The 10,734-nt window shown below is 47.2% G+C and overlaps 4 protein-coding genes across 4 annotated transcripts; 2 read left to right on the top strand and 2 right to left on the bottom strand.

Moving 5' to 3' along the window:
* Positions 1-251: 251 nt before the first annotated feature.
* BJ212DRAFT_650457 (uncharacterized protein) lies at positions 252-772 on the bottom strand. Its single transcript, XM_041343748.1, has 5 exons — positions 758-772; positions 560-696; positions 461-493; positions 388-407; positions 252-340 (listed from the first exon to the last, which is right to left on the bottom strand). The coding sequence occupies exons 2-5, from the start codon at positions 630-632 to the stop codon at positions 290-292; spliced, it is 177 nt and encodes a 58-aa protein (XP_041185141.1). The 5' UTR covers positions 633-696; positions 758-772; the 3' UTR covers positions 252-289.
* Positions 773-2,159: 1,387 nt separating this feature from the next.
* Positions 2,160-3,428, bottom strand: BJ212DRAFT_650352 (uncharacterized protein). Its single transcript, XM_041343747.1, has 4 exons — positions 3,327-3,428; positions 2,785-3,271; positions 2,383-2,727; positions 2,160-2,322 (listed from the first exon to the last, which is right to left on the bottom strand). Exons 1-3 carry the CDS (start codon positions 3,385-3,387, stop codon positions 2,502-2,504), a joined length of 774 nt encoding a protein of 257 aa, XP_041185140.1. The 5' UTR covers positions 3,388-3,428; the 3' UTR covers positions 2,160-2,322; positions 2,383-2,501.
* A 1,561-nt stretch (positions 3,429-4,989) lies between these two features.
* Positions 4,990-5,493, top strand: BJ212DRAFT_1291957 (uncharacterized protein; the record flags this gene model as incomplete). Its single annotated transcript, XM_041332125.1, has 1 exon — positions 4,990-5,493. A coding segment is annotated over one exon (504 nt), but the record flags the coding sequence as incomplete, so codon positions are not given.
* A 165-nt stretch (positions 5,494-5,658) lies between these two features.
* Positions 5,659-6,459, top strand: BJ212DRAFT_1571908 (uncharacterized protein; the record flags this gene model as incomplete). The annotated part of the gene is made up of 3 exons (XM_041342068.1): positions 5,659-5,967; positions 5,989-6,117; positions 6,181-6,459. The coding sequence occupies 3 exons, from the start codon at positions 5,659-5,661 to the stop codon at positions 6,457-6,459; spliced, it is 717 nt and encodes a 238-aa protein (XP_041185138.1).
* Between the last annotated feature and the right edge of the window lie 4,275 nt (positions 6,460-10,734).

Here is a 10,734-nt window from a genome sequence, read left to right as displayed (position 1 = left end):
CAATCCAGATATTAGGGAAAAAACGCATGCCGCCAGTCAGAAGGAGCGAATGCATGTGAGGACACATACGCAGGATGTTAATGCTGGTTGCGAGAGATGGCTTATTGGCACATTGCAGTGTTGTGTAGATGGACTTGCAAACGTACACAGTATATAGTATTCCAATGTAGCGCACCTAGTATATGTTGAAGTCAGTACAACACACCAACTGCGCTCGTAGCAATAACGTACGCAAATATAAGGAACGGTCATGAAGGACCAACGTTGGCTCTGCCCCGAGTTGACTACATCATTCTATTTGATTCTGATACAGGACTTTGCCCACCAAGATCAGTTCGAACTGTCAAAACATTCTTAGTAAGATTACAGGTCATGACATCAACTTACCTCTTGTCCGAATGTTAATGCTTGAATATTGTATGGATATCAATGATCCCTCGGAACATATTATCTCGCTCACCCCAGTCGTATACTACCACAGTAGAGCATGCAGCTGCGAAGCGATAGTCAAATATATTGAGATGATACACCATTGGCATCCAAATCACTCTCTACGAACCTAGAAAATAGTTGTAAAGATGACAAAAACTGATGATTGGCCACCAAGTGGGATCATCTGAGATTATGGTCATATCGGGATGAGGTGTATTGGAGTGCGTGCACTACAGGCATATATACCGCCGTCCATCATGATCGCTTTTAAATATAGCAATTAGCTCGGGTGCCTGATTCCTCCTTATTCTCGAATCAGACTCACAGCAAATGCTGTCGAATGAATTCAATGAGAATAGGTGGAAAGGGTGGATGTGCGATGCACCACGCCACTAGCTGCCACGGTCCACCACTGGCATTCAGGCAGTGCCAAGCCATGGCGAGAACGTACCAGCAGTGTTTCGTACCTGTAACTCCCACGTAACCGTTGTAATTATAGGTGGATGGGTGGCAGGTAGATACAGCATGTTGTGGTGACTCGTGCCTGCCAGTGGTCCTTGGCAGAACTCACATGAAGGAAGTGGCCGACCTAAGCCTAGGCCTGGCAGAATTCCATGGTATCTGAGTACTCACGCGAAAGTGAATCTCTGATAACACAGTTTGAATTCAACAGAGCATAAATGATTGTCACCTAAAATTAAGATGGGATTTAGAAACGTGAAACATACTGAGCAGCATCGGGTGTTTTCACACTCCGTCTGTCGTTCCAAATCTACTTAGTCTGAACGAAGTCCTTCAAATAGTAGGTTTTGTAGTCTGACATAGCCCGAACAACTCATATATAACGGCACGGCGGCCAGTGCCAAGGTAAGACACACGAGAGATGAGGATAACGAGGCATCGTGAGGGTATGGGTGCGAAATTTCCATTAGACTGACTTCCAACGCGGTAGAATTAGCCAATGCAGTATGAGTCCGAGTCTCGAGAGCACCAGACGGATCAGGAGAGCGTCGATTTACGCGTGACTCTGCCACCAAGGATACATCACCTCGAGGAATGGGGTTTATGCACCACTGTTGCAAACCCAGCGTCAAGGATATAGTGAAGGTTTTCTACGTCAGAGGTCATTGTGGTGATGGATGCCCTGTCAGCTCGTGCATGGTAGAGTATTTTCCATGGAGTAGCAATGTATGGACTTGGTAGCAGGTCACTTTGCACGATGAACGTCAGTGTTCGACGCGTCTTTGATGGGCTTCGTCAGCGCCTGCAATCATTAGATTCGGTACCACGATCTTGACTCTACTCCCCATCTTCGCTACTACCACGTTTCCCCCCATGGCATCTGACAGCAGACGTAGATACTTGGACAGAGAGCGTTGCTGGTATCTAGTATGTCTTTCCTCCCTCGCCTGAATAGAACTAACTCTTTCTAGTGGCAATCTCATGAAACCCTCTCTCAAACTCCTTCTTTCACTTCACAACTCGCATGGCCTCTCGGCTTCAGAGGCATCGTACCGCCTTTCATCAATTATTATATTATTGTCAAGGTGTGTTGACTACAATATTCTGGGAATAACGCTAACATCCACCCAGACCCTCGCGCCGTAACACCTGCTTTTGGTCGTCTGGCAGCTGTAGAAGCCCGTCTGGAAGGCGGGTGTAGAGCTGGTGTTGGACGCGTCGGGAGAGAGAGCGAAGAAGTCGCGCGAGTGCTCTTTGTTTCTGTCTTCCATGCTTGTTATCTCATCTGACGGCAACACAGGTTCCCCGACGGAGGCGCGCGCGAACGAGATGTCCTCACAAGAGCCTATTTGCGATCAATCCAACGTGTGAATCCCCGACTCTCACGTAGTGAGAGAAGGGTTTTGTCGGACACAAATGGCTAATTCCCTGCAAACGCATCGCACCCGTGAGAATAAGGCTTGGTCAGTAGGAAAATGTTTGGAGTACCGGCTTTTTCATAAGCGATCCCACTACCGAAGGGCCTCAATGAGATTCGTATGAGGGACCCCACTGGACAAAAACCAACTTTTGGAAAAACATCATCAAACTTTGCTCGTGAAAAACATTTACCTATAGTGTGACAAAAACATTTGTTTTGTGACGAAAACTTTGCTCGCATCACATGGAAACATTTGTTGTGTGACAAATACTTTGGTCACGTGGCCGAAAACTCCGGTTTGTTCTTGTTGAAGTTTCGTACTGTTACGACGTTTTGATCGGTCAATCGCCTCTCCATGCTTTTCGATTGCTCGATGCTGACCTTCGCGTCTGAAACTACGGAGGCCTAGGTAACTATTGCCGTTTTTACTTTCCTTATCGGACAACTATTGATATCACATTGTTTTCGGTGGTTCCATGGCATAGCCACTTTTCCCGACTGCTTTACTCATCATCGACATCCTCCCCGCAGCCTTACCAGTATCAGCCTCATCAGGCCCCGCCTCCCACTCCGCAATATCAGCCGTCGTCATCCCCTCGTCAAGCTCCGCCTCCCACATCACAATATCAATCACCACCATCTCATCCCCAAAGCTACTTACCTCAACCATACCCACCTCCACACTCCCGCGCCACCTCAGCAGCAGCCATACCAACAACAATCCTATTTCCCTCCGCCACCCCTGCGTAATCACCAGTCCCTCCTCCCCAATCTCAACCTCCTCCCAAAGCACCATATTTTCGCCGCCTCCTCCACCACCGCCACTCCCTGGAAGTCCACAGGGGATGCTGGCAGTGGCACGAGGGGAGCAACAATCACCCCTGTGCAAGGATATCAGAATTTGACGCAGAGAACTGTAAATTAAGTAATCTGTTGCGTTTCGAAACGGTACATTAAGTAAGCCGTTTTTTTTCCCGGTTGTAAATGGATTTTTAGGCCCAGTCGTCTTTTGTTTCTTGCTTCATCGTACGGCCATTAGCTTTTTTGTTGGCTTTTTCGACTGCTTTCATCATTGATCGTCGTTGAGCATGGACAGGACCGGATCGGACAGTATGTGAGTTTGTGTTTTTCGTTTGTTTCGACGCGGCTCATGCGTTTTCAGCGTTTTCATTACGAAGTCGCCCTGCCGTTTGGCTCGCGTTCTCGAGGAGGGACAGTGTCCTCCCTGTGACGAGCCCCACTATGTGAAACACTATCCTCATTATTATGATGCCCTCTATTATCCACAATATCATCTTGCCGTCTTTGAAACACCCGAAAATTTTTGTGCTTGGTTGAAAACCTGTCTTAAATCTCACCCTTTGTCTTGTTCGATGTGCCGTTGTTTGGATTTTCGTGGTTCTGTTTCGTACGACGGTATTTCTATAACTGTGAGCCAGCATCGAGTATCGTTGTCGATGGCACTGAGTGATTTTGCTGGCGCAGGTTACTGCCACTGTGTTATCTTGCGCAAGCTTGCCTTTAGTGAAGCTCTATCTGTTGAGCAGTGTCTATCTTCGAGACTGGGTGTCTACCCAAAATGGTTTTACTATGACGAGGAACTTCAGGAGCAGAAATTGATGGCCCTCTTGGACAGTGTACTAGTTGATTGTGTTTCTCGTCTGTCTCTCTTGTGAGGAAAATCAAAAAAGGGTCGTGTTCGCGCAGTGCTATCTCACTTTGTTGCTACCCGACAATATGTGATGCAATCAGATGAAGACCAACTACGAAGTTTGCTGTCCTTTACCGTGACTACAGAGGGTAGCCAACTGCTTGTGCCTCAGTTAGCGAAATACTTTGGTGATACGTATGGAAGAGAAGTTTTTGTGGCTTTATGTCGACCACCACCGCCGCAAGTGTGTGTCCTCGAATCCCTTGATGTGCCGCTGATCAGTTGGTCCGCCCTTCCACTTACAGATTTGGTTCAGAGGCTTCATAAGTTGACCATTGAAGTGCTTTCTAATTGTATACGTGGTCTACCTGCAAAGGGACGTCCATCAGTAAACGGCCGCTCACGTCAGAAGACTTGTAATGGTCTCGCCGTTCACATTTGAGATCGAGTGAATTTCTTGCAGTGTATCGGTCCGAGTACGGTGTGTGATATCTTGCTCTGTTACCTACCACTATCTCAGCCTTGTGATCAGTCGGACGAGCAATATATTCTGCAGATCTTGTCATTTGAATATGGATCTACTGTAGTGGACCGACTCGGTCATCAAATCCCTTCGCAGCCTGACCGACGCAAAATAATACGGCGTGATAGGAAGATCGAGTTGGCGAACAAAACACGAGACCTCGCTATTGCACGCCGGCGTGAATGGCCGGCACCTGTATCGAAAGAGGTTGTCCTGGATTGCTTGCATCGTTATTATGAAGGCTCGAAGTGGACTGATCCTCCTGTGTGCACTGTCTGTTCTCAAAGGCAGTCTGGATCTGCGGAGGTTGTTATTTCAGCAAAACCTGGAGCACCTTGCCTGCCAATTATATTGAACGCTCTTCGTGTTACAGACACCTTTATCATCCGAAAATGCATCGTGCAGTGCGTCTCAGCATCGTTCACATTCAATAATAAGAATCTCGATGGTGTTATGCTCGATAAGGCAGGGATTGTCGAAGATACTTCTGACTCGACTACGATGAATGTCTGTGCTGACTGTTTTACTGCTTTGTCAAAGCAGGATAGTGTGCCTCGTTTTGCGCTCGCGAATGGCTTGTATCGTGGTGAGCTCCCGACGTATTTCAAAGACTTGACTTGGGTAGAAGAGAAGATCTGCGCAATATACAATACCACGGCGCATGTGACGCGCTTGTTCCAGTTGTCGGATCCATTGCAGCCGAAAGTTTTTCATGGCAACATTTGTGCTCATGACATGAACATTGTATCCACCGTGTCTGTGTTGCCTCGGACTCCTGCAGACGTGAATGGATTCCTCAGCATTGTCTTTGTTGGTCCTGGTAAATTCAAGCCCGACCAGATGGGTCCCATGTTTCGAGTGCGGAAGGATAAAATCTGGTCTTTTCTTGTTTGGTTAAAGCATCACAATCGATTGTATTCCGATATCCTACTTGAACCGGATAATCTGATACTTTATCCAGATGACGACATGTTGCCTGGATTATCTGATCGTGTGGTTGAAAATAATGAGCTCGATGTCAAAAGAGTTTTTGAAGAGGAAACGGCTGGATTTCAGAAGCATCCAGCGGAGCTTTTGGTAGATGACTTGGATGTCGACTCTGATGTGACAATGCTTGAGAAAGCAGGTGTCTCTGATCCGGAGTGTGATAACATCAGTGGACGAACGTTCATGGCTGCTGCGCTCAAGAACCTTGTTTCGGAGAAGTCGACACTGCCTGACCTCGTGGTGCATCGAGGCTTTCATCCCATTAATGAGTACAATAATCCCAATCTCATCCCAGGCATGTATCCTACTTTGTTCCCATTTGGTATCGGAGGATTTGAAGACGATACTCGATCTAAAGCTCTGTCTTTCCAGCAACAGGCTCAATACTACCTGAACATAGCAGATCGCTCTTTTCGATACCACCATTCATTTATATTCGTGGTGTGGAACATGATTCAACGTCGAATGGCCCATCTTAAAACTTTCTTTACTGTCCGCCGGGCAAACTTCCAGCAAGTTGCACAAAATCTTACCAAAATATCGCCTGCTATTCTGGACAGTCTTGCCTCGAAAGTAGAGCGCGAGCATAGATTTTCGGACTTGGCGCCTGCTGAACGAAACGCGATGAATCTCCTGAAGCAAGTCAATACCATTGCGGCTTGAATCCCAGGCTCTCAAGCATCGAAAATTTACGTACGGAATGAGATACGGAGTTATTTCAGTTACTTCGGTTTGTCTCATCTTTTTTTCACGTTTAACCCATGTCCGGCTCATAGTCCTATCTTTCAGGTTATGTACGGTGATCAGACCGTTGATTTGTCGCATCGATTTCCTCGCCTTGCTTCAGCATGGGAACATGCTATGCATCTTGCCCACGATCCTGTAGCTGCAGCAGATTTCTATGAATTCTCTTTCAAGTGCTGCTTCAAGTACCTCCTTGGCTGGAATTTCAAAACACGGTCATCTTCTCTTCTTTGGCGTTAAGTGGATAAATCTTGCATTTCCGCAGTTCGAATGATTCTTTGAGGTTGATCTTGTGGTCGTATTTGCATTCTGGAGGGAGGGTTCCGTTAGCTACGTCACCATTAGCTACGTCACCAAATACATCCTTGTATTGTTGGAATTCCTCAGGTACGAGTTCTTCAAAGGTTTTCTTTGGTTTGGCGGCGTCTTGGGCGAGTGTCTGTGAAATATTGTCAGTTTTTTGGATATAGGTATAGAAATCGTCGTCGTCATTGATGGGGTCTAGAAGGTGTGGGAGAGTTTCATTAGCAGGGTCCCACTCTGGTTTGAGTTCTTCTAGCGCGTCATAAAAGACGTCTTCATCTTCTTCGACTTCGGTAATAAATGCTTTTTTCAGGGTACGCTCCCTTAAGTGGACTTCTTGATTTGTCCAATCGATATCTGGGTTTTCCTTTTTCAGCCAAGTCATACCTAGGATAGTGTCTTCTCCTCCTAGAGAGGTTACAAAGAAACGCTTCTGCATGGGGATATCTTTGATTAAAAAAGAGAGTTCACAGTACCGTGTGATTCTTCCAGCTTTGTTTAACGTGCCGTCTACGTTATGCACAGGTATCGGGGTTTCTAGTTTGTGCGTGCGAATGTTCTCTTTGAGGATGAACTTTTCATCGATAAATTCGCCTTCTGCACCGCAATCGATTAGAGCAGCGGCTACGGTGGTTTTTCCGGTCTTCTCAGATCTGATGGTTAACAGGAGACGAATAGAATTAGTGTCGCCAACAGATTGTACTAAAAGTCCGATTCTGGGAGTTTCTAACACTGTGGTAGGCTCCCCTAAGCAAAATCCTCCTCATCACTACTTTCTTCCTTCTTAACCAGCTTCTTACCGGTTTTCTTCATCTGGCGTGCTTTAAATGCCTTCCACTCTTGGAATTCTTTGTAGTCGTCGTCAGATGATTCCTTAACTACTTTCCTGGTGTTGGTCGTAACCGTGGGATGGTTAGGGCAGTCTATGGCTAAGCCTTTCTTGCCGCATTTGAAGCAAAGGCCGCCCTTGCGCCTACGCTCCCATTCTTGAGGAGTGAGATAAGTCTTCCTCGTCTTTTTCTCACCTTCTTCGTCATCTACTTCTACTCTGTCTATGTCCATGGCATAGGGGTCTTTCGCCTTGGTGTAGGAAGGAGGTGCTATTAAGGTCCTTCATACCTTGACATCTAAGGCTTTCTCTAGCCACGTTTCGATGGTGGTAGGGGTCGTTTCAAAGGCATATATAGCGGAGACTATCTCACGCTTGAGCCTGTTTCTGAAGAACATAATCTTCGTGTTCTCCTTGGAGATACCGGTATCGGCAAGGATGGTGCGGAATAAGGATGCGTAAGCGGCTACACTGCCGGTTTGTCTGAGGGAGGAAATGCGACAGATCGCAGTTTGTTCAACGTTCTTTGGAAAAAAGGTGGATTTGAATTGCTTAGCGAAATCCAGCCAGGTTCCGTAGTCTTTGGATATTGCAGCAGCTTTAAGTTGGCCTTCGGCCCATTTAGCAGCTTCGCCTTTAGTCATAAGACTTAAAGCGAAAATGACCTTTTTCTTGTCATTGTCATATACCTCGTCGTTCATGTCTAGGTATGCTTCGACTTGAAGCGTCCATCCCTGAGCAAGGCGGGTATCGCCGTTGAAGGGTGAGGGGGTCTTTCCAATTTCTTTCGGCATTTCTGCGGATAGGGATCGTTCGTAGGTTTGGGTGTGGAAGTTCCAAACTTTGTTCTTGGGGGCGATGCTAGCGTAGTAAGCAGCCCACTGTTCGATGGAATATCTGGTGCCCTTGGCGTCTATCTGAAAGAACTCTTGTTCTTCTTCGTCCCAGGTAAAACCGGGAGGTGTCGGGGTGATCGGTGGTATGGTATCTGGTTCTGGGCGTGAGTTCTTGTTACAACCATGGTTACCCCTATCTCTTTTCTTCCTTTCTCTTAACTTTCATTCACATGTACCATGCCATGACCGCACTTGCCTGTGCCATCATTGGGCTAATGTCTTTCTATATCTGTATTACAGCATGGCCGCCATGCACCACCACTAGCTGACTCATACTCCTTATCTCTGACTCGGACGATGACATCACTGGCTGACTCATATCCCTTATCTCTGACTCGGCGATGACGTATGTGTACCTGCCCTAAAGTGCCTACGCCTATATAAGCATGGTCTTGTACTTAGTTAGACCTCACTTTAATCTACTAGGTTTTACCTGCCTTATCCTTTGCTTAGGACCTCCAATCCTAAGTCGTCATATAAACCGATATTCAAACCGGAGACACTCTCTTCGGCTTGTCTTAAGAACCTTACATTTGTGAGGACACAATCCGGCTTTAGGCGTACCCTTATCGGGTACCTATTGTCGCGCCTATCCTAGTCGACTACGAGTCATTGTAACAAAAGATTAAAGTCATCCTCAACCGACCCTCTCCATCCGGGAGGTTACCAGAAGAAAGAACTCAGAGAGAGAACGATAACGTTCCCCTGAACAGAAACATCACTTGACCAGATGCTCAGGATGTCCACCAATACCCCAGAATTGAAAGCCGGAGCTCCGTCTACCTACGACGGAAGCCCTCAGCAGGCTCTACGATGGTTGTATGCGATTAAGGTGTACTTCGCGCTTAACGCTACGATCTACAATACCAACGAGAAGAAGGTCATCACCGCTCTTGCGTATATGACAGAAGACAGTGCCATGGGTTGGGCACTCACTTTCTACACCGAAGTTGACAACACCGCAACTAAGAGTTACGGAACTTTTGCAAACTTCGAAACTAAGTTCAAAGAAGCCTTTGTACCAGCCAACACTGTCGGTACCCGCCATGACCAAGCTTAGGACGTTGAGACAGACAGGAGATCTCACATCCTACATCGCCAGTTTCAAAACCCTGGCTGCACAAGCTGGTGTCAAGCAAGACGCCGTCCTCATCACGTTCCTCAACGATGGATTAAAGAAGGGAATTGTTAGTTCCGTCTTTCAGATGGAAACCATCCCAACAGATTTCGACAAATACATCGCCGCAGTCATTAGGCTCGATAGCAACTACCAGAGGGGTGTCGCATTCTGATCCAATCATCGTACCACCACCAAACCCTCAGGACAGCGCTATGTACCCAGACCCTCCATTGACCGACATGATCCAAACGCGATGGAAGTAGACAGACTCACTGAAGTCGAGAGAAGTGACCACATGAAGCGGGGATTATGCTTCACATGTCACCAGAAGGGCCACCTCACTAAAGCATGCCCACAGAAGAAGAAGATCCCTGTTCGCTGAGAAGAAATAAGCAACAGTGAAGAAGAAGATGCAACGATCCGTCGCCTCGCAGAGGATTTTTGACGTGGAAGACTGGATCGACGTCAGTATCTTCCGATGTACCCATAAGACTTGTACAAAGTATTGGAATAAGAAAGGAACTTCGTGTTCCCATTTCCCTCATTTCTAAAACTCGTCTTAAAACCGTCAACACAACAGCTGTTGTGGACTCCGGCGCTGCCGGGACCTTCATCTCTGAAGAGTTTGTCAGAACCCACGGGATTCGAACCCACAAACTCTCGAAACCATTCCGAGTTACTACTGCGGATGGAAGCTACACGAAAGGAGGCACTATTACTCGATACTGCGTCCTCATTGTCAAGATTGACAACTGATCAATGATCGGAAAGTTTAACATCACTCAGCTTGGCCGACGTGATCAGATCCTACTCGGGATCCCCTGGCTGCGTGCTATGGACCCGGTGATCCGATGGAAAGCGGAAACACTAGAACTCTCTCACACAGAGAAGAGTGATCAGATAGAAGAAGAAGTGGATCACGAGCACAAGAAGAATGGACTCCCGCCGTTATTCCAGATAAACAAGAAAGAAGAACCGGTCCCAGTTGTAGTGCTGCTGAAGGCGCCTCCTGCACCAGTTAAGATAAACCTCGCCGAATTGGCGCCTCAAGCCACCATTGAAGAAATTCCGGATGAAGAAGCCCCACCGCCGCTGCCTAACCTTGATCCTATCCCTGACGATGATGACGACTCTTTCGATACGAAGGAAGATGTGTGGACAACAGATTACGCACCAACGGTGCGGGAAATCTCCACATACCACCTCGAAGATGACGAGTTCTTGATCGAATATCCCGCCGATACCTCCGAACTTCGGGTAATCACCAATGTCTCCCTAGACACCCCGTTAACGAAAGACGGGACCAGCATCTCGGAACAGCGGACCACGGTTGCACCTCTGACACGGCCCCCCAAATACGTTAAAAC

Source organism: Suillus subaureus (genome assembly GCF_016647635.1).
Source record: "Suillus subaureus strain MN1 chromosome Unknown BJ212scaffold_374, whole genome shotgun sequence".
Classification (NCBI taxonomy): Eukaryota; Fungi; Basidiomycota; class Agaricomycetes; order Boletales; family Suillaceae; genus Suillus; species Suillus subaureus.
This window is presented reverse-complemented; position numbering and strand designations above follow the sequence as displayed.

What these genes read in the sequence shown, in the direction of transcription:
- BJ212DRAFT_650457 (XM_041343748.1), bottom strand. Translation starts at nt 632, where the DNA reads ATGACCATAATCTCAGATGATCCCACTTGGTGGCCAATCATCAGTTTT. An exon ending in TGTGGTAGTATACGACTGGG is followed by an intron (nt 408 to 460) that starts GTGAGCGAGATA and finishes ACAATATTCAAG; the next exon opens with CATTAACATTCGGACAAGAG. An exon ending in CATTAACATTCGGACAAGAG is followed by an intron (nt 341 to 387) that starts GTAAGTTGATGT and finishes ATGTTTTGACAG; the next exon opens with TTCGAACTGATCTTGGTGGG.
- BJ212DRAFT_650352 (XM_041343747.1), bottom strand. Translation starts at nt 3,387, where the DNA reads ATGATGAAAGCAGTCGAAAAAGCCAACAAAAAAGCTAATGGCCGTACG. An exon ending in CCGTACGATGAAGCAAGAAA is followed by an intron (nt 3,272 to 3,326) that starts CAAAAGACGACT and finishes AAAACGGCTTAC; the next exon opens with TTAATGTACCGTTTCGAAAC. An exon ending in AGTGGCTATGCCATGGAACC is followed by an intron (nt 2,728 to 2,784) that starts ACCGAAAACAAT and finishes AAACGGCAATAG; the next exon opens with TTACCTAGGCCTCCGTAGTT.